Source organism: Balaenoptera acutorostrata, chromosome 18 (genome assembly GCF_949987535.1).
Source record: "Balaenoptera acutorostrata chromosome 18, mBalAcu1.1, whole genome shotgun sequence".
Lineage (NCBI taxonomy): Eukaryota > Metazoa > Chordata > Mammalia > Artiodactyla > Balaenopteridae > Balaenoptera > Balaenoptera acutorostrata.
In genome coordinates, this window is record NC_080081.1 from 68371952 (window position 1) to 68395054 (window position 23103).

General features: G+C 39.6%; 1 protein-coding gene across 1 annotated transcript; it reads right to left on the reverse strand.

Moving 5' to 3' along the window:
* Nucleotides 1-1758: 1758 nt before the first annotated feature.
* RFXAP (regulatory factor X associated protein) lies at nucleotides 1759-22763 on the reverse strand. The gene is made up of 4 exons (XM_057532711.1): nucleotides 22454-22763; nucleotides 8761-9758; nucleotides 5172-5279; nucleotides 1759-3222 (listed from the first exon to the last, which is right to left on the reverse strand). Exons 1-4 carry the CDS (start codon nucleotides 22761-22763, stop codon nucleotides 3112-3114), a joined length of 1527 nt encoding a protein of 508 aa, XP_057388694.1. The 3' UTR covers nucleotides 1759-3111.
* Between the last annotated feature and the right edge of the window lie 340 nt (nucleotides 22764-23103).

Below are 23103 nucleotides of genomic sequence, written 5' to 3' on the forward strand. Positions count from 1 at the left end.
ACAAAAGTCATACATGCATAGCTTGCTGACCTTTCATTAACAGAACATACATGCATAACCAGCATCCAGGACAAAACGAGAGCATCACCAGAACCCCTGAAGCCTCCTCATGCCCTTCTAGGCTCTATCCCCACCCAAAGGGAAACCACTCCTCTGTGTTCTAACAATAATAGTTTCACCTGCTTCTGTACTTTATACAAATTGAATCATCCACACATCATTTGTGTCTGGATTCTTTCGCATGACATTACGTGAGAATCGGCTGTATTGTTAGGTGGGTACATTCCCAACCAAAACTTCTATTATTATGAAAGAAGGAAAAAAGTTATCAGGGGACTATTAGCAGGCTACTAGCTACTAGCCATCTTTCTCACTGACTTCAATGTCTTTCTAATTTTTCCTTTTCCTACAGTCTCTTATCAACTCCCCCGCTCCATATTAGCAGATGACTTCTCTCTGCTCCTTTCCCCAAGTCTACAATAGCAGATGACTTTGCTGGAAAATGCAAGCTGTGAATGCCTTTATGTTATTACTGCAAATATTCCATATCTACACTTACTATATCTCCTTTCCTCTAGACTCAAATCAACTAGGATAACATCACTTTGTCATATGGTTAGAGCAGTCACAGGGCCTGCTCAAATTCAAGGGGGCAGAAAAATAAAATCTAGTTCTTAATGGGCCACATCACATAAGAGTATATGGGATGGGAGATTTTGTTGTGGCCATCTTTGGAAAGTGCAGTCTACCACACCTACCTTGAAAGCTTTTGCAGAGTTATTTAAAACCATAGTAATCATATACAGAACTGTGAGAAATAATAAATTGTTTTTAAGCCACTAAATTTTGGGGTGATTTGTTACACAGAAACAACTATACAGTTAGGTGTATCAGTTACCTACTGTTTCAAGAATGCTGCATAACAAACCATCCCACAACTCTGTGGCTTACAATCGTAAGTATTGTTGCCCACAAGTCTACAGGTCAGCTGGGTGGTTCTGCCAGTCTGGACCAGATCAAATGCACCTGCAGTCAGCCAGCGGGCTGGCTGGGGCACAGCTAGTCTAGCACAGCCTCACTCACATATCTGGCTGTTTACTGGCTATTGGCTAGTACAACAGAGGTGACTGGGCCATGTGTCTCATTATCCTGCAGGTTGTGCTGGTCTGGGTTTGTTACCATGGCAGCTGGGTAGCATTCTAAAAGGACTAGCCGAAGTGTTCAAAACCTTTGGAAGTCTGTCTACTCAGAGCTGCCATGTTATTATTTCCTCTGTATTCTATTGGCCAAAACAAGTCACAGGGCCAGTCCTCCAGATTTAAGGGGTAAATAAACTCAACCTCTCGGTGGGAGGAACAGCAAAGTCATATGACAAGAGTTATAAATATATGCAGGGATAAAAAAGTTGGGGACATATTGCAATAAATCTACCCTAAATATGTAAAAACCTTACTGTTTTCTATAATATATATTATATATATATAAATAAATTCAATTCCTTTTCTTTTAATTCAGCTCTCACTGGCCTATTACTTTCCCTCCTTTCCTAATCCTCGTGTTCCATTTGAAGAAGGATAAGCTGGGTTTTTTTGTTTTCTTTTTACTACAAAAGTTAACTTATACTCTAGGGATTCAATAAAGCTCCCAACACCATAAGTAAGAAAACAAGCTAACAGTTAATAACAAATGGAAATGAATTCCTCTGTATCCGGTGCGGAGCAACTAAAGAATAGAATAAGTGACTCGGACAACTCAAAGGTCAGTAACTGGACTTTAATGAATAATTCTGGTAAAAGCATTTTTGCACAGATATGCAGGTATAAAACACATATAAAAATGAACATAAAGATTCCTTCTGTCCTTAAGTACATCTTAGAACAGCCATGACTAAGTTTAACTTGATATATATTTCAGAGCTTAAAACCCAAGAAACAAACAAATTTTTGCACAGTTTAACTTGAGGCACATGCATTTATTGTCCTAACACTGGAAATACTTTCTTGACATTTGACGTGATACTCTTATTGGTAAGCTTTGCCTTTTAAAAGTTTTCCTAGGAGAAAATACAAGAAAAAAGTATCTATCCAGATTACCCATCACTCTTTGAACATTACTTAGGAATAACACAATCTTAAAATAGCTCAATTTTGAAAAACACTGACAAAATGCTGGAGTGTTATTCTTATATTCAGGATCTCTTTTTTTAAAAAGAAATGAGTATAAAAAAGTAATTTTGTCCTGACATTGGTGGGATGAGATACATTTGTACTGTTCACAAATTCAACACACAAGAGTGTCTGTTTTAAATGAGATCAACACTAATAGGTAACAAGAAATAGAGAAGCCAACTTTAGGAGATGCACTCATTCCAGGGTACTTGGTTAATCTCTCTCGGGTTTTACCAGCACATCTCTGAAAGGAGATGCACATCCTAATCTCACAGCTATTTAACAATGATCACTTTCCTTATACACAGAAAATATGCTTACCTCTTTGACAGCTCCAGTCTTAACTGCAAAGAAAAGGTTATTACGAGAACCCAGTTCTAGGTGCCCCAACTACATTTTATCATCACAAGTAGCTCTCAGTGTTTCTTAACGGGGATTATTGGCATTGCGTGTAACATAATTCTTAGTTGTGGAGGACCATTCCAGACACCTAGCATTCCTGTCCCATTCACTAAAACCCAGCAGTTTTCAAGGTCGCCGTGACAAGCAAAAACATACCCATATGTTTCCAACTGCCCCTTGATGAGAATCACTGAGTTAGATGATTCAAGATTAATATCTATTAACTTCCTGACTTCCACAGAAAGCAACTGCTTCATTACCTTCAGTAACAATGACTGAAGAGAAACATTTTGTTTAAAAAAACATTGTAATTAAATATTACTTTGGAAAGATAAGCTGATTTCTTCAAATCCACAGTGATCTGAAAGGATTAGATGCACAACGTGCAATACTTATTTGTCCCCAAATGCACACATACATTCACAGGAAAATGACTGTTTACCTTCTACTGGCAAATCTTACCCCATTTATCTTTAGTATAAAAATATGTCCATCCACTACAATAAGATAAAAAACGTGTAGGACTTCTTGATAAATTCGCTCACACTGATGTTCCTGGAAACTGCTGTTGTCTTTGCTCCAAAACGTGCTGATTTAATAGCTGTTGCTGTTTCTGTAAAAACTGCACCACTTCTGGACTTCTTAGTAATGACTTAAAAAGGAAAAATAAAAAATATATTAATAGCATTATTTTTATGGGATTAGATCATATTCATGCTATAAAATTACTCTGCTATATCCTTACACAGGATACAATATGCTTACGAAACGAAACATGCCTAAATTGAATTCACTTCTGCATCTGATGTACTGCAATTAAACTGCAAACTAATAATAATAAAATTTGATGTCATACATCAAATACTAAAACCTAAAACTCACGGGTGAAGGAAGCCTTATCTTATTGGTGATTTTGCACACAAAGGAAATGCTTTTATGATATGCCAGCATGTATATACCCTTTATGAAACATAAGAGCCAAGAACAGCACTGGATTACAGCAAGAAAAAAAAAGGAAATGAAAAGGCACACCATGTGAACATGGTTAAATGCCAGTTTAGAAACACATACATGTATGACTAGTACTGGAACTCAAGTTCCTCCCACTAGCTTACTAAGTCTTTCTGAGAAATTAAAAATGGTATGTGTCTGTGTGTATACGTATGTGTGTGTATATATAGGTATACATGTATAATAAAAGTAATATTAGCACATTACCAAAATTTCAGAAAAGAAATACAACTGCTCTGAAACAACCAACAGTTTTATACACTCACCATTTTTAAATATAGTTATACTCATATGACAAATATAATAGACTATGGCTAATGTTTTTATTAAAATAAAATACTTATATAAATTGATGAAGGTAAAAAAACCTTGAACCTAATAAAGTGAACAAGATAAACCAAATAAGGTGGAAACATTATCATTAAATACTGATTTTTAAAATTTAATATTACAGCATAGTATATTTCCTATTTATTACTTTTCTTTAAAATTTATTTGTAAAGACTGCCCAACCTTTATTAAGTAAATGTACTAAAGTCTACTTAGCTGTTATGAGACAGTTGGACATTGAGGTTGTTTAAACTACCATTTTACTGTTTGTGATAAATACATTTCTGGCAAATATCCTTATGCTTAATTTATCCATATTTAGGATTTGTTTCCTGAGAATGTCTTCACAGTAAGTATGATTTCTGAGTGAAGGGATGACCATTTTAAGGACTCCTGATACAGACCGCCCAGCTGCTTTCTAAAGTACTGTACTAATACAAGATGCCATCAGCAGAATGAGTCCCTTTCATGGAACCCTCAACATCACTGTGTGTTATCATTTAAATAATTTTCACTTATTGTACTGTTTATTGTGTGATTTTTACTGATATGAAATATCTTTCCATATCATATAAGGGAAGCATTCTGCTTTTTTCTGTTTATATTTTTTGCAATGTATTGAGGCCAAAATTTTTTCCTCACCTGTGTGATAAAAATGTCAACCATACCAACCACAGTCTTTTACATATTTGTTGCAAATGTTTTTCCTATATGTTTTTTTCAAGTTTGCATTTTTATTTTTACCACCATTTTTAACTACAATATTCATTTTTATGTAGTGAAATTATATTTTCTTTGTAATTTTGTCTTTATGAGATTCCAACGTGTACTGGCAGAGGCACAATTCTATTTTTTTAAATTAATTAATTAATTAATTTTTGGCTGTGTTGGGTCTTCGTTTCTGTGCGAGGGCTTTCTCTAGTTGTGGCAAGCGGGGGCCACTCTCCATCGCGGTGCGCGGGCCTCTCACTATCGCGGCCTCTCTTGTAGCGGAGCACAGGCTCCAGACGCGCAGGCTCAGTAATTGTGGCTCACGGGCCCAGCCGCTCCGCGGCATGTGGGATCTTCCCAGACCAGGGCTCGAACCCGTGTCCCCTGCACTGGCAGGCGGATTCTCAACCACTGCGCCACCAGGGAAGCCCCCACAATTCTATTCTGATGACCAGTTTAACAAATTTTAAGATCTCAAAAGCTAAATAGTTCCATTTATAACAAACAACTTCTGTTAGATTTGTAACTACTTTACAAACAGATATTTACCAGTCTTTTCTGATTTAACACTTGTTCTAAAAGAGTAGGTCTTGCAGGTCGATCCCCAAAAGATCCTGTTCTCTGTTTAACAATGGAGAGTATATTATCTGCACTTTCCTGGGATAAAAGATAAAAATGCAAATAGGATTAAATGTTGATATAATAATCCATGATTAGAGGCATTTCGATGATGTAATAAACAGGTCTTTGCTTCTCTTCCTTCTTGCCCAGTTCCTGGGAGCCTTTGAGAAAGTCCCTCTTTAAGTCATTAGGCAAAGTGTTGGCAGTTAATTTTATATAACATGCCTCACTCCCTCTCCCTCCAGGACTTCCAACCTGGGATCTTCAGTTTCCAGAAGGTCTCAAAAATCAATAGTAGGGCAGGGTAGGGGAAGGGGACCTATTTTAATATTTGTGAGCGATTTTCAATATTACAAAAAAGTGCCAAGTGGAAACTGAACATTCTCTTCAGATAAAGCTATCCAGGCCAAACCAAAGTTTGCCTGCCTTTGGATGGAATATATGAACTCAAAGGCCATTTATGTAGTGCTAATGAAACACTCTTGATAGTTTTTTGCCCAACAAAACAACAACAAGCAAATTAACAACAGCAAAAGGGGAGGGAGAGTAAAATATTACTCAAAGAATCAATTAATACACAAAGATTTCAAAATTTGGAAGTCACCAGGAGAAAAATGACAAACTGGCTTTGAAAAGACTGGAAAGCACTGATATAAGTAATCTCCTGCCACTGGTGTAGACAAAACAGGCAAGTCCTAAAATGACACCATACTCTTTGAGACATCCTTCCTCAAACAAAATCAGCAGCGCTTACTACCAACTATGTATCCCCACTGACCTGATAAAATCTTAAATACAATTTTCCTGGCTAACAAAATGTTAGTTCACTGAAACATTCTGACTCTTATAAAACCATGATACAATACTGACCACATCCAAAACTTCTGACTAAATATAAAGTCACGTAAGCCATGCCACGTATGAATTCACTCTTATTCTGCTCTTCATTTTGGTTATTATTGAAGTTGTTTTTTTCTCTTGACCTTCTTTCTAATGTCCTCTGAGTTGTCTATTAGAATACTCCCTTTCTTTATCTCTTTCACTATGAGAAGTTTATCAATCTGATGTTAAAAAAAATGTTCAATCCCTTAACATTTTAAGCCTCACAGTATAAAAAAGTGTAAAAAGAGGAATCTAATACCCAGAGAAAACAAAAATAATTTTTTCCTCCCTCTCTCCCCATAGGATTAACTACTTATGGGACTGTGCTTCATTTTTATTGCACAAGAAATGGGATGCCAAAATTGATGGTGGAGTACCCTGCGTTCTCACAACCTCACACACAGCACTGTGTACATTCTGAATGTTAATAACACAAAATCACAGAAGCTTGTAGTGAAAATAAACTTGAGTCATCTAGTTCAAACTTCTACAAGTGTTGGAATTCCCTTTTCAAAAATTTTCAACACTTTTTGTCCTAAGGAGTTACCAACTTTTGAAGCATCCTATTTGGTTTTGAATATCGAACATGTAGGGAGCGTTTACTTAGGTTGAGCTGAAACACATAACACCTGTGATTTTCACCTAAGAGTCCTGGTTACTCCAGAACTATGCAAAATAAGTCTACTGCTTCTTCCAAATGATAGCCTTTTAGATATCTAACGATAATGATCAATCCCACAGGTCAGTTCTTTCATCTCTGGTTCCTTTATGTGTCTCTCACACAGCATAATTTTTAGATACATCGACTAAATATTATATACATTTGTTTCTCATTTAACCTTGATTTGTGTAAGAAATACTGATTTTTAAATACCTTAATTTCTAATCTTGCTGCTCACACTGTGGCAGAAGACCCCATCACCACCTACCAGTCCTACTATCATCATCTCCTAAAACATCTCTAAATCTATAAGCTCTTGACTTTAATCCACCCCATCAGAGTAGGAGCCCCTGTTACTTCCTAACTAGGAACTTTCTTTTGAAGACTCCGAATTCAAAATCCATTGCCTGGCATTCAACATCATACAAAAATTGGCTTCAGACTCTTAAATTTATCTTTTGTGAATTTTCCACATAAATATTCTGCTTTAGCTAGAATGGTCCCCTTGCTGCCTTCCCAAAAGTGCCTTCTGTATTCCCACTTCCCTTCCTTTATTAAAATGTATTCTCTTTCTTTTCATCACCAAAATTCTAGGGACGCAGTATAGTGTGGGGATAAGAGTGAAGGCTCTAGAACCGGATTGCTTGGGTTTGAGTACTTGCTGGCTGCATGACCTAGGCCAAGTCACTTAACCTCTCTGTGCCTCGGTTCCACGTATGTAAAATATAGTACTTATCTCATTGCTGAAGGGTGTGAGGCTCCATTTACAGTTTAGCACAGTGCCTGGCACATTAAGAAACTTAGCTGATTAAGCACATACTATTAGCCGTCCTTTCTGGCTTATACTGAGTTGTATTTTCTTTGCAAAGCCTTTCTAGAATATCTTAGCCTACAATGATCTGTCCTCTCCACTACTAAAGCACCACTGTACACAGTTGGCCCTTAATGTATCCTGCCTGTCCCTGTTAGTTATTTTCTTTACACTCAGTTCAACAAAGACTTACAGCTCTTGATTCCTCAGAACTGGTAAAGTGTCCCATACTGTAAGATAAATGGCTATTATTTGTTGCTTATAGCAATTAATTCTCTTCCCTAAAAAAATCATGCAAATTATTTTAGAATAGGAAAATTATTAAGGTTCTTTTTGTGGGGGGGTGGAGGGAGAGATTCGAATTCAGTATCTATTTGCCTTTTGTACATTTTCCTCAAACTGTAGATGTAAATGCTGGGCAATTAAAAAAAAAAAAGTTGCTACAGGTAAAATACTTCCTTCTTGAAAAGAAGTATATCATCCCTTCTCTCTGTAAAGAATTCTGAAGTGAATGGGTACGTTTGGGACAAACAGAGGGACAAATGACTATTTTATTCTGTAATAAGTGGCTTATTTACTGAGAATTGGGATACTAAGAATATATCAACTGAGAACAGGACACTGAGAACACAGTAGTACTAAGCACAGAGTACTAAAAACAGAGAACTGGGAATAGGTTTAACTGAGAAAATAACACTAAGAACACTAAAAGAGTACTCTAAATAGGGGTACTGAGAACAGGGTACTAAGAATAGGTATACTAAGAAAAGGATACCGAGAATACGGTAGTGAAAACAGGAAGAGATTATCTTCTCCAAAGTACCGATTTCACGCAGGTTCCTAAGTCTCTTTGCCTGCTCCTCTAGTGATGAATCAGGTCAATCATTTACTATCTGCCCTTCCAGCCCATATCCCAGATCTTTGAAACGACAGCTTTGCTGACATGTCACATCATTTTCATTGAGATTTATTCATCTCTCACAAAGATGCACCAGAACCGTTCAGGCTTTGCATATGTTTGTATAAACTGTACTTGAGGGCAAGTACTCATTAACTCTCAGCCACAAGTCCAGCCACAGCAACCTGGCGCATCTGGGAGGCGGTAGGCGGCCAGAGTGGGGTTTCTTTTTCCACCTCCCACTCCCCCAGACCCCAGCTGATACCTCAAGTTTGACGTTTCCTGCGCTGCCAGCCTGGGCGGCCCCACCGCAGTTCAGGGCCTGGTCGCTTTTCTTCTTCTTGTACTTATCCTTGTACATCTTGTTGCGGTGTTTCTTGCACATCCACGGCTTGCGCTGCTTGGCCACCTGGCTCGTGGTCTCGCTGCAGCCCTCGTAGGTGCAGGTCTTGCTCATGCTGCCCCCGCCGCTGCCCCGTCTCCGGGCTCCACCGCTGCCGCCCTCTCCCCCAGAGTGGGTCTCCTCGTCCTCCAGATCCTCCAAACTAGCCGTGCTCTCGCCTCCCCCCGGGGGGTCCGAAGTGTCCAGCAGGTCTGTCTCGTCTTCCCCCACCTCCTCCTCGCCATCCCCAGCCACTTCGCACAGGTACCGAACGGGCTTGCCCGCCCCGGCGCTGCCCCCCAGGGCCGGAGCCTGCCGCAGGACGCCCTCGGCCACAGCCTCGTCCGGCCCTCCACAGGGGCGCATCACCAGCAGGGTGAACTGCGAGGCCGCGGCTGGGACGGGGGCTGGAGCCCGGGCCTGGCCGGGGGCAGGGGCGGAGGCCCCGGGGCGGAGCGCGCCGCTAGCGGCGCCCGGCCCCGCGCCCTCGGCGACAGCCTGCACCTCCGTGCTGCTGAGACCTGGCGGGGGTCCACGACCCCAACCCTTCAGCACCTGCCGGGCCCAACTGCACTTAGCAAACCAACGGCCCAGTCCCCGCGAGAGGAAAACTGGTTGGCTCCGCGATGGCGCCCCGACTGCGCCTGCGCGGCTGCAGCCCGCGCTTGAGCGTCTCCGCGCTCTGTGCCTTTCAGGGAACCCGGCGCCTCCGAGGGGCGGAGCTGAGCGGCCGCCGGGGGGTCTGACTGCGCATGTGCTGTGGGCTCTGGCGGGAGAAGCTGCGCCGCGCGGGCACCGCCGGCGTCCGCCGGTTTGGTGAGCGCACTTGAGGTCTTGAGGTGCTGGGCGGGACAGTGCTTTTTGCCTGGAACCTCCTCTGCCTAAAACGTTTCAAAGCACTTTGTAGTGGAACTCCACAATGTAAATTCAGATTGTTCCTGAGCAATCTTATGTGGCGTCAGGACGCTCATTAAAATATTTCTGACTGAAAAGCTGACTGAAAAGGGAGATGTGATGCTGGGATGTGGCAGTGTCACAACCGGGCCCCAGTAATTAGCAGTCAAGGAAGGCAGAGGCGGCCGATTTGAAAATGGTACCGTGGAGAAGGAGTGGACCAGACCGGGGGCCAAGGAGTATTTGTGTGGAGAACTAAATGATTTACTCCTGAAACCTTTTTCTCTCTTGGAAACTTATTTGATTTTTAATACTTGGCCTTTGCTGTGACCTCTAAGGTAAGTCTTAAATAACGTTTTCAGTAACTATAGTGAAAATGTGTGAAAAGGAATACTGAATGACAAATGTTAAAAAAAAAACCACACAATGATCTATCATTTCTACCAGTTGTCACACGATTGCTGGTTGCTGAATCTTGACCCAGCCAAATCTCGGGAAGGGTCGGATCCTGCCATGTCCTGAGCAAAACTGTCGGGTAGATGTGCTCTTTCCTTTTATTTCTTCCCCCTGCCCTGGTCAGAGTTCCCATTCCACCTATTGGAAAGGAAAGCAATGGTTATCCAACAAATGACCAATCCATTGACGTTAGTGTTTGGGTGTTGATGTGTGGGTCGGTCACCAGCTACATTTGAAGGAGAGGCACGGTGGAAGGGAGAAGGTTTGCAATTAGACCGACCTGGCTGGCACTGTGCTGTGTGACCAGGGCTAGTTAATGACTGCCTCTCTGAGCTTCAGTTTTCTCACTGGTAAAACGGGCAGTCGGTTGGTTGTGTGCTAGAGCCAGTTGATGAGTGCCCACTGTTAAAATTTCACGAATTCATTTAAAAATTAAATTCCATAAATTTACAGTTAAATTATGTTAGAAACAAAGGCTAAAAAACTTGAAACTCATCTCTTTCTAATTGTTTTACTCTTAGCTCTGCTGGTAAGATTATTTATGTCCATTGTATGTGTATGTGGAAACACTGGTTAGTGGTATGATACTGCATATTTCTTCCCAACTCTGCATTCAGTGGTATGTTGGTAACTTGAAACCAGCCATGGTGGGAATATTTACACCATGGAAATTGTCAAATGCTACAAAGCAGGCTTGAATTATTGTTGGTTGTCTCCAGACTTAAGAAAGTAATAGTAAAAATGTTAACGAAGATTAAACTTAAAATGTTTCATGTCTGGGGCTGTCACATTGTCAATACCCCCTCCCCCCAACTGAGGAAATATTCTTTCATTTTTTGACAACTCTCATTATTTCAGCAAAGAAGTTGCTTACGTCATTGAAAAACAAGTGAAGTTTTGGCATACATCTTCATTGTTTCACTTTTGTCCTTAATGTAAACAAAATCTCCGCCAACATTCATGTCAGAACTACACTCTTGGTCAATAATGTGAGCAACTTCCTTGCTGTATTAGAGAAAAATCAATCAAGCATTTATTTATTGTTTGAATTTGTGACACTATTGTTGGTGAAATAATTATAAAAACTGATAGTGGATTTTGCAAGAAATGGCAAGTCATACTGAAGTATAATAAATAAGAGTCTTATGTATTGTATCATTAATTGTAAATTGTGTGCTAAACATTCTTTATATCAGTTAACTTGTTTTAAAAAATTTACGAGCATATCACTGAGGGTAGTACTGTTTAAATCCTAGTACAAATTCCTGTTATATAGTATTTAATAAATGACAGCAGGTTTTTTTTTTTTTTAATTAATTAATTTATTTATTTATTTTTGGCTGTGTTGGGTCTTCGTTTCTGTGCGAGGGCTTTCTCTAGCTGCGGCAAGCGGGGACCACTCTTCATCGCGGTGCGCGGGCCTCTCACTATCGCGGCCTCTCTTGTTGCGGAGCACAGGCTCCAGACGCGCAGGCTCAGTAGTTGTGGCTCACGGGCCTAGTTGCTCCGCGGCATGTGGGATCCTCCCAGACCAGGGCTCGAACCCGTGTCCCCCGCATTGGCAGGCAGATTCTCAACCACTGCGCCACCAGGGAAGCCCAAAGTGCCAGGTTTATTAACCAATTATTAATAAAAGAAGTACTTAATTTTTCCAAAAGGAAAAAAAAAGGGGGGAAAGTAATTGTCAAGTAACTTCTAGCTTGACAGTAACTCTAAGGTGATGTTTAATGTTCAACACTATACATTCGTACATCTGTATTTTCTCAATATGATAAAAAGCTATCTTGGATTTTTCTTTTCTTTATCAAAGTAAATAAATATGAAAATTTGACTCTACAAACTAGTATACATAAAATAGATAAGCAACAAGAATTTACTGTATAGCACAGGGAACTGTATTCAATATCTTGTAATAACCTATGAGGGAAAAAAATCTGAAAAAAATATATAACTAGATCACTTTGCTGTATACCTGAAACTAACACAATACTGTGCTTCAATTTAAAAAACTGAACAATGTTTAAAATCTTTATCCATTCCAGTAGTCTTTCTAGAAATATATTTAGGATGGATAAGGGTATACTAATGGTATGTCAAAATGGCAAAGGACCAAGCTGGAAAGGCACCAAGCCTTCTGGAACAATGTCAAGCTGGGCATGGGGTGCAATAGTATTTGTGTCAAACCACTGTTGCCCATTGCCTTCTAAGGGCCAGATGTTAGACTCTGGGAGAGGAATCCAACTGAGACCCTTAGGCTATGGAGCTTTAAACTGCAAGCATAGGATAGCATCAGCCCCTCCCCTGGCATACTGAGGAATTAAGATCCAAGGTAGTGTGACTCTGCAGAACCTTGGCTCCAGCCCTAATCTGCCAGCTCAGCTAGGGAAGCACCAGCTCCTTCCCAGGTGAGATCAGGTGCCAGGATCCAATCCTTGAGACTGACCAGGGTTTATTTCTTATGTAGTTGGCTGAAACAGGTTTCTATGAAGCTCTGCCTGCAAGGGATCCACCCTGGACAAGTTATCCCTTACCTCTTAGGTATCATTTGTTGTTTAATTGAGCTTAATGTAAGTTACCAATATAGGAAAAAACAAGTCAGTATTTCCCTTCTCTTGAATTTACACTACGCTGCTGAGTTGGTGTATTGAATAAAGTTTGTTCTGATGGTTAAAATAAAATAGTAATTTATATTTTGCTTTGGATATAAAATGTATTTGTATGTTTGATATTCTGAGAATACCTAGAATTTCAAATGAAAGTGTAAAATCATAATTGGCTGAACATTTGATAAAGTCCTATGATTTGTCAAGGATGGGGACTATGAGTTTAAGATTTATTCAATCAATCAATCATTCTTTTTTAAAAACCTTATTGGGATATTTCTATATCATAAAGTTCACCCACTTAAAGGATACAATTCCGTGTTTTTAAATATATTTATGGAGTTGTGCAGCCATCACCATTATCTAATTTTAGAGCATATTCATACAAAAGGCTATGGAGAGATTGTGCTAGGCCTCTGGGGACTCTGAGTATCAGAATTAAGCAGGGGGAAAAAAAAAGTAACCAAAAAATAAATACATAGTTTCAAATGTAAATTTCATAACATAATATCATACTACTTAGAAATTTTTAGATTATATAAAAATATGAAATATTTGAAAACAGTACCTTTCTTTAAGATTCAAGGACATGTCTGTGTTTCCGATGTCTGTTTTAATATTTTGTACTGTCTATTAACGTTAGTTTAAAATGTCCTGTAGACTTTTATAGTAAGTGCACGGACTGAAACCATTCTCAACTATATAGGTAGTAGAAAATGCTGCCATAACTTAGCTTCTTTTTAGACAAGTGGGTGTGAAAGTCTTAGCTGGATCCCAAACCTTTTAAATTAGACTGATTAAATCATGCTTTGTCCTCAAAGTCTTGAAGCTCAATTAATTTTTCTTGAAAATTCTGGCTAACATGTTCCACATCTGCTTAAAACCACCCCATCTGGTGTTATAAAATGTTAACTGATCTTTAAATCTAATCATCATAGCATCCACATGAGAGCAATCTGTTTCTGAGTCAGTATCCTTTCATCTATCCTCATGTTAGATAGATTATGCTGCAAAGCTGGAAAGTATAAAAATCATCAGTGAACAAGGTTATATTAAAATATTCGATTTGGGCTTCCCTGGTGGCGTAGTGGTTGAGAATCTGCCTGCTAATGCAGGGGACACGGGTTCGAGCCCTGGTCTGGGAAGATCCCACATGCCACGGAGCAGCTGGGCCCGTGAGCCACAACTACTGAGCCTGCGCGTCTGGAGCCTGTGCCCCGCAACGGGAGGGGCCGCGATAGTGAAAGGCCCGCGCACCGCGATGAAGAGTGGCCCCCACTTGCCACAACTAGAGAAAGCCCTCGCACGAACCGAAGACCCAACACAGCCAAAAATAAATAAATAAATAAAATATTCGATTTGTCGAAAAAGCCACGATAATTCCCTGCACTGTAATGAGATTGATCCCCTTTCCTTTAAGTTTAAGAGGGACCTCATTTACACTGTAAATGTGCATTTACATTGGAGAGATCTGACTGCCCCTTCTAACCCAGGTAATTGCATTAGTAATAGGGGTAGAGTCGACCTCTCCGATCTCCTATGTGAGCAAATAGGAAGTATCAGCATCACATAGGATGTATTCTGGCCAAAAATGTTTAACATGAATCGAATGAAACCTATAATTTCCTGTTTATAGGGGAGGGAGGGAGGAATAAGTTAAACCACACAATGAGGAGACAATCAGAAACATCTAGAATGTGGAAATTCTAAAAGATGACTGGTCTGGTGGAAAGAAGTCAATGTAAAAAAAATTTTTTTTTAAAGATAGGGTCGACAAATGTTTTGGATTAAAAGAGACTGAATACAACAAACAAATGCAATATGTGAAACTTGATTCGAGTCCCCCTTAAAAACAATAACAAAAAACAATAATAAAAGGTATCTAGGGGACAATTGGAGGCATTTGAAAATGGACTTGAGTATTAGGTTACATTAGATAATTATTCCAAAATTTTTTTGATGTGGTAATGACATAGTGGTTATGTAAGAGAATACCCTTATGTTTAGGAGATTTATGCTTGAGAATACAGGGATGAAGTGGCATGATATGTATATTTTATTTTGAAATGTTTTAGCTAAAATATACATACGTATAGGAAGCAATTATGGCAAAATAAATTTTTGAATCTAGGTAGTGAGGATAAGTATGTTTATTGTCCTAGTCTTTCAATTTTTCTGTATATTAAAAAATATGCATATTATATACAAAATATAAATTTAAATATTTATAAATTGAATAAAGAGAAAGACCTTTGCAAATATAGCTTAAAAGATATACCTCATTGTTTTGCAGTATTTCAAATTTGATATTTATTTTTTTCATTGATTACATCAAAAATTCCATATAAGTCCATAATGTGAGCCAAATCTTTAAAAAAAAAATTTCTTGGAGAGCCATCTTATTTGGACAAGACATTCAAACTCTTCATTGACATTTGATAAATTATGGGTAATCTGTCATTGAAGGGATTACTTTTAAACATTCATTGATCTGTGGCCTCTTTCTCTAAGATTCTTGGTAATTAAGTATTGCTAATGAATAATGAAATGACTTTGTAAAAACATTTGGTGGTTCTTTTTTAAATTGGCTCTGAACTAACATTACTGACTCTCCATCTGTTAAATAAGTAATGATGTTGGAAAAGTTTTTTTTTCCTTTTAAGTAATTTTGAGGGTTTCAAATATTGACAATTCTTTTGTATTCATTGTCAGTCATTTTGAAAATGACATTTTTGCTACAATTTTTTCAGGCCTTGGAAACTTTACATATGCAAATGGTAAAGCTTGTTTATCATAAAGGATGCTTTCATCTCCTCGTTTACATCATGCAGTTGATTTCAGTGTCTTTTGTAACCCTCTTAAAGCAGCATTGCAGTGGAATAGAGGAAATGATTTAATATGATCTTTTCTTCCTCTTTGTAGTTATCTTTTATACAGCTAAGATTAATTTTTCTTGAATATTGTGTGGCATGCCATATTTTGTGATCATTTATGTTGTTCTGTAGAAAACAATGAGACCTGTCTCCTTCTGCATAGAACATTGTCAAACGTTCCAGGGACAGTATTGCAGTTTTTAGTATTCTTTAAATATAGAAATATATATCTCTTCCAATTTAATCAACATGTTCCTTTGTAAAATGCTCGCTTAATCTTGATGTGTTTGTCGGCTTAATGAGAAAAAGCACGCTGGCAGAGTAGGCACGTTGGTGACTGTTCATTTGTACAAAAAAGCTGTAAAACCCAGCTTCTAATATTTAACTGAATACTTGTCCATATTTAAAATCTATATTTGACATTTTGAAAGAAGAGCTAAATGAGGAAATTTGTACATTTGCTTAGAATCACCATGATTCTATAGCTACAAATGCAGACCAATGCAGTTGTGTTGTTTTGGTGACTCAAATATCACCCATGCTGCTACCCTTGGTGACCTGGCTTTCTGTAATGGGAACAACTCTTGGTAAAGTTCTGAACAAAAACCAAATGCATTCTTTCCTCAGTTTATGTGGTAGTTACATTCCTGTGAGTTCAATATACATTAATACCATGAACTCATACTTTTGGTTATATATAAACCAGAATTTGAATCTCAACTCAGACAATTATTAATAAGTTTTTCACCTACATGGAAGCCCAGAAGAACATTCAGAAGTTGGACATGATGCCTACAGTTCCTTTTTGGTACCGGCCTGTCTGCATATTGCAGGCATCTCGCATCCCTGGCACTACACACTGAACATTTGTAGAGTTCCCCAAAGCTCCAATCTTATGACAACCAAAAATGCTCCTTGCATTTGCAAAATGCCTTCTAGGGGCCTACATCACATCGTTTGAGAACCACTCACTTAGAATTTAATAAGCACTGACAAAATATTAAGAAAAATAAAATGTTATAGGTGCTATGAATGCATGGGTAATTCTACCTGGAAGACTTAAGAGCTTCAGAGAAGAAGTGATAAGATACCTTAAGTTGAGCCATGCAAGATCTACATGGACTAAGATAAAAGGGCATGACAGACAAGAAACATATGATAAAGTTTATAAAGCTCAGAGGCCTACAACTGGAAGGTACAACTGGCACCCAGGATGCAGAGGTACCTGCATGGTATCAAGAAACCATTCAGGGAAGTACATAGAAGCCAGGTTTTGGAAAGGCTTGTCTTCCATGCTAAGGAGTTTGCATGCTGGGAAGTCCAAGATCAAGGTGCCAATAAGATAGATTTTCTTCTGAGGGCTTTTCTCTTGGCTTATAGGTGGCTGCCATCTCACTGTGTGCTCATATGGCCTCCTCTTTGTGCTAGTGGAGAGAGAGAGAGATAGAGCGCGCAAGAGCACAAGGCTTTTCCTGTCTCTTCTTATAAGGGTACTAATTCATATTGGATCAAGTCCCCACCCACCCTTATGACCTCATTTAACCTTAATTACTTCCTTAGAGGCCCCATCTCTGAATATAGCCACACTGGAGGTTAAGGCTTCAACCTTTATATATAAATTTTGGAGGGACACAAATATTCAGCCTATAACAGGCTGCCATGACAAAATACCGTGGACTGGGTAGCTTAAACAATAGGCATTTATTTTCTCATCATTCTGGAGGCTGACAAGTCCAAGATCAAGGTATTGGCAGATTTGGTTTTTCCTGAGGCCTCTCTCCTTGCTTGCAAATGTCTGTCTTCTTGCTGTGTCCTCACATGGGCTTTTCTCTGTGCTCATGGAGCTAGAAGGATCCCTGGTATCTTTTCATCTTCTTATATGGACACCAGGACTATTGGATTAGGGCCTCACCCTTAGGACCTCATTTAGCCTTAATTACCTCTTTAAAGACCTCTCTAAATACAGTCACATTGGAGGTTAGGTCTTCAACATGTAAATTGTAGGGGGACACAGTTCAGTACATAACAGATTTTGGCAGGATAATTTTGAAACTTTTTGATTTACTGTTTCTAATCTAGTAACAACCAAATATATTCCCTCTATCTAAAACCTTCTTTAATACCAGTTAGAACCTTAATGTGTTTTTCTTTTCCTTTTATATCTAAAGGTCTTTGAGGTCTCATTTTAGTTTAATTTCTGTTTAATATATCTTCTAAGATTTTAACCTTACTCCTAAGAAATATTCTTCCAGCTTAATCTGTCTCTTCCTTTCTTTTATTTTAGTTTTCCCTATGATTATGTTCTGATATGAAGACTGACATATTTTTCACTCCAGTTTTTCTGTGAGATTTTGAGCAATCATGTCCCCCTAGAGACAATATTTTAAAATGGTCAGCATTTTTATTTGTCTTTGGGTCAGCAATAATTTATTTCAGTTATTTCTCTAGTATAATCTAAGAAGATGGCTTTTTTTTTTCAATACAGATGCCCATTTGTTGTTATTGTAAATATACCATCCTTTTATGGTTGAGCCTATGATTTCAGTCTGAAATCTAAAGCCTTGGCTTGAACTCATGAAATTAACAAATTTGGGCCATCTTGAGTTTGCATAGTTGGGGGTGACTCAAGGCTGTTGACAAGTCACATAAATTTAAGACTAATTCCTCTGGCTCTGAGTGTAGAATAGAACTTGGGCAGTAAGGTCTGGTACTACCTATCTGAGCTTTATGTTAACAATTTAAAGCTAGAATCTCATATGCTATTGCTCAGTGACCCATGTGGAACTTAACTATCTTTACCGACCTGGCTGAAAACCACAGGTAGACACAACATTGTAAATCAACTATACTTCAGTTAAAAAAAACAATTAAAATTAAAATTAAAAAACCACAGCAGAAGCAGGAAAATATGCTGCTGAAACTCTGCCTCTTTCAAGGCAAGACTTCACTGGGACTCAAAGGCTCTCTCCTGATGGTTAAATCCCTATATCAGCCCTATCTTCAGACATAGACCTACCTGGGCATGTATTGTTCAAGGTCATCTGCAGCTACCCACAGAGTAAATTCTACCTCAACCCAGGTTTGCTTGCTAAGGCCTGTGTGGCTAATGTTCTAGATCACCTGAAGTGGTCAGTGCCTGCAGCCCAGGCAATATAGAGAGAGCCCTTGCCTGTATACAAAGCCAGCAGATCAAAATCTTTAGGCAGCCGAGGCTTAAACCCATTCACACTGGCTGAAGCAGCTAAGAGCCAACTTCATGAAAAATCAAGCACAAAGTATTAGCTGTGAAAAACTGTGAAAAGATTAAAAATCCCTGCATGGCCTAAGCTTGGTATAGTCCTCACAAAACTGAAATTATACCAATGAATTCCTCCAGCCTCCAGAAGCCTCAATTTTCATATGTTTTAGTCTTGATCTTCAAATTCATTCAGGTGTGTGGCAACAATGGAATTTCTGATGCCAAACCTCAGAAATGGATTGGGGCTTGTCCATCCTGAATAATCCCAGCACTCCCCTCGTCCCTTCCCCTCCCAGGGGCAAGGCCTCTCTCTACAGCAAGCTTATGTCAAGTCTAAGAGAGGCCCAGAGTGCATGTTCTCAGCAGGCAGGCACACCCAGGAGAGGGAGGAGGGAGGAACCATTGACCTACAGCTCCCACATCTGCCACTAGCATTATTCACTCTTCCTCCCCCTCCATGAGTGAGAGGCCAGGGGTATCTGGGACCTGGAAAGAAACATGAAGCAAAGAAAAGTAGACATTCCCCCCACCTCACCCACATGTGCACTCAGTTTAGGAGATTCTAAACGTGTTTATGGCTTTTTTTATAGTATAATATACTAAGAGGAAATCTTTAAAGCCAGAATGAAGGGTTTGAACTTAATTTATTAGCTCTGGTGCATCATCAGAGTTTTAAAACAGAAAAGTAAAAATAATCAGAATTTAATATGGGAATGGTGCATAGTCAGAAGGTGTGAAGAAACTGGCTAGGAGGCTAATGGAATTTTTAAGCAAGAAGAAAATATTAAACTCATAGCAAGTAGGAATGAAAAGGAGGGGACTGATTTAAAAATTTCTTCACATGCAGACAATCTGATTGTGAGCAACAAGGGAAAGGCAGGGGGAAGAGTCACTGCTAGTTGATGAGGTCTGAAAGCTAGTTATGGGGGAATGGATGGCACCATTAGTAAGTGAGGAAGACAGGAAAGTGTTTTTTTCTTTTTTTTCCCACATCTTTATTGGAGTATAATTGCTTCACAATGCTCGTGTCAGTTTCTGCTGTACAACAAAGTGAATCAGCTATATGTATACATATATCCCCATATCTCCTCCCTCTTGAGCCTCCCTCCCACCCTCCCTATCCCATCCCTCTAGGTCATCACAAAGCATCGAGCTGATCTCCCTGTGCTACGCAGCAGCTTCCCACTAGCCATCCACTTTATGTTTGATAGTGTACATATGTCAATGCTACTCTCTTACTTCATCCCAGCTTCCCCTTCCACCACCTGTGTCCTCAAGTCCATTCTCTATGTCTGCGTCTTTATTCCTGCCCTGCCACTAGGTTCATCAGTACCGCTTTTTTAGTTTCCATATATATGCATTAGCATACGGTATTTGTTTTTCTCTTTCTGACTGACTTCCCTCTGTATGACAGACTCTAGATTCATCCACCTCACTACAAATAACTCAGTTTCGTTCCTTTTTATGGCTGAGTAATATTCCATTGTATATATGTGCCACATCTTCTTTATCCATTCATCTGTTGATGGACATTTAGGTTGCTTTCATGTCCTGGCTATTGTAAATAGTGCTGCAATGAACATTGTGGTACATGTCTCTTTTTGAATTATGGTTTTCTCAGGGTATATGCCCAGGAGTGGGATTGCTGGGTCATATGGTAGTTCTATTTTTAGTTTTTTAAGGAACCTCCATACTGTTCTCCATAGTGGCTGTATCAATTTACATTCCCACCAACAGTGCAGGAGGGTTCCCTTTTCTCCACACTCTTTCCAGCACTTATTGTTTCTAGATTTTTTGATGATGACCATTCTGACTGGTGTGAGGTGATACCTCATTGTGGTTTTGATTTGCATTTCTCTAATTATTAGTGAAGTTGAGCATCTTTTCATGTATGTGTTGGCCATCTGTATGTCTTCTTCAGAGAAATATCTATTTAGGTCTTCTGCCCATTTTTGGATTGGGTTGTTTGTTTTTTTGATATTGAGCTGCATGAGCTGCTTATATATTTTGGAGATTAATCCATTGTCAGTTGCTTCGTTTGCAAATATTTTCTCCTATTCTGAGGGTTGTCTTTTCATCTTGTTTATGGTTTCCTTTGCTGTGTGAAAGCTTTTAAGTTTCATTAGGTCCCATTTGTTTATTTTTGTTTTCATTTCCATTACTCTAGGAGGTGGGTCAAAAAGGATCTTGCTGTGATTTAGGTCATAGAGTGGGGAAAATGGTTTTGACTGAGGATATGGGGCTGATGAGTTGTTTGGTTATTTTGTCATTTTAAGGTATTTTAGACACCTTACCAAAAAGGATATACACAGCATAACAATAAAATAAGTATAGATGGTAAAAGTCAGGATCAAGGAAAAGAAAGCCACAAATGACGAGTCCATATTATTGCTATGAATGAGATTTAAATTTGGCTCTGAGCCAAATGACCCGTTCCCTCATTCTCATGAGTGGATAGTGTAGAGCATATCAATTATTTGGAGGGGTAGGGAACACAGTTTTTCAGCATAAAATTTTTTTTCATTATTCTGATACTTTGGCTCTCTTGGCTGGTCCCCAGAGTCAGTTACCAAAATCCACTGATCCTAAGTTGATTTCCTCTCTTGAGCCCTCATGTGCTCCTCCACCACTCAGAGCTGTTACTTCGGTTTGGGCCATTCCTGTTATACAGGGATCTCTGCAACTGTCTCCAATTAGTCTCCCTCCAATTCTGTCTCCACATTGTAGTGTCAAAGATGAACAAAACCAGACACTAGGTAAAGATGGATTTTTTTGGAATAAAGGAGAGACCCCAGTGTATCCCGAGTTCAACTCTGACCTGTGCCTAGGTGACTGGGTGTTTTAAAGGGAGAGTGAGGGAGTAGGGAGAGGGAGTGAGTAGGGGCTGGAGCAGAGTCAGGGATGTGAAGAAATTACAAAAAGCAGGTAAGTAGTTCCTGTCTGGGTGATTCGGCCATCAGTGCCTGCTAACACATTTGCTGAAGTTAGTATACCCTCCCACAGAGGGTGGGAGACAGGCCCTGTCCTTAGGATTACATTTCAAAGGAACAGCTTAGAGGTCCTTAAAGACACTCTTGGGCTATGGGAGGTACAGGCAGAATTTTCTGTAGGACATAAGAAGGATTTACAATTGAAGCTTTTAAAATAAATAGTCTCAGAAAAGGGAGGTCAGGGGCCTCTCTCAGCTGTTGGCTGGAACAAAGGGTAAATTCTTTTGGTAACCTGGAGCTTTTCCAGGCAAAAACTCATCGCTGCTCCAAACATGCGACCTTAGGCTGCTGGAAGCCACACCAGTTTGGTGCACGGGTTTGCATGTTTTCAGCAGCCAGAGCCGTCTTTCTAAAATCTAAATGGAATCTGTTACTCTCCTGCTCCAAACCTTTCATTTATTTCCCATTTTCATCTGGAAAATGGACACACTTCTCAGCGTGACTTACAAGGCCCTTTGTGGTCTGGCTTCCACTCCCCTCACCAGCCCAGGTCGAGTCATCCCCGAGGGAGGGAACAGTTACTGTTTTGGAAGCGCTGACCCCCACCCTCTTCCTGTTGAGTCTTCAGTTTCCTGAACCTCTTCTGGCTGGTGCGCTGTCTCTGTGGGGCCATCACGGAAAGTCCTGTCTTCCTCCAGCCAGCAACGGGCAGCTTCAACCAGGCTCTCTCCTTGGGGACCTCGAGTCCAGGGCAGAAGGACACAAGGGCAGACACCTGGTTAGGGTGCCTGCATCCCGGGGCAGTGCTCTGATACCAGTGCAGATGACCTTGGTGACCGTTCTTCTGGCCAACTCCTGCTTTTCTTTCAGGCCTTGGTGTAGATGTCGGCATTTTTTTCCTTCCTCATTCAAGAGGCAATTTCATCTGCCTTTATTTCCATCCTTTTTTTCTCCTACTTCCCGGGCTTTGTATCATTAATCAGAAGGGTGGATCCCTCTTACTTACTCATTCTCTAACACTGTTTCCTTATTTTCAATAATTTTGTTTTTATAATGAATTTTGTGATCATATTTACAGCAGTTATTTATGCCTGAGTCCCGTACTTAACTGATTTTGGTCTTCCTATTCTTTAGTTCTTAATTTTGAATCTCCTCAGTCAGCAGGGTATCCACAAGGTGTTTAATTTCTAGATCTTTGTCTTTGCATAAGAATACACTTGGGCTGGGAATAG

Bases quoted from the DNA above. Each gene is read 5' to 3' on its own strand.
- RFXAP (XM_057532711.1), bottom strand. From the start codon at position 22,763: ATGCCGACATCTACACCAAGGCCTGAAAGAAAAGCAGGAGTTGGCCAG. The intron at 9,759-22,453 runs GTAACTGTTCCC...GAAACGTTTTAG, and splicing joins GGGTCAGCGCTTCCAAAACA to GCAGAGGAGGTTCCAGGCAA. The intron at 3,223-5,171 runs GTAAATATCTGT...TTCCTTTTTAAG, and splicing joins TGTTAAATCAGAAAAGACTG to TCATTACTAAGAAGTCCAGA.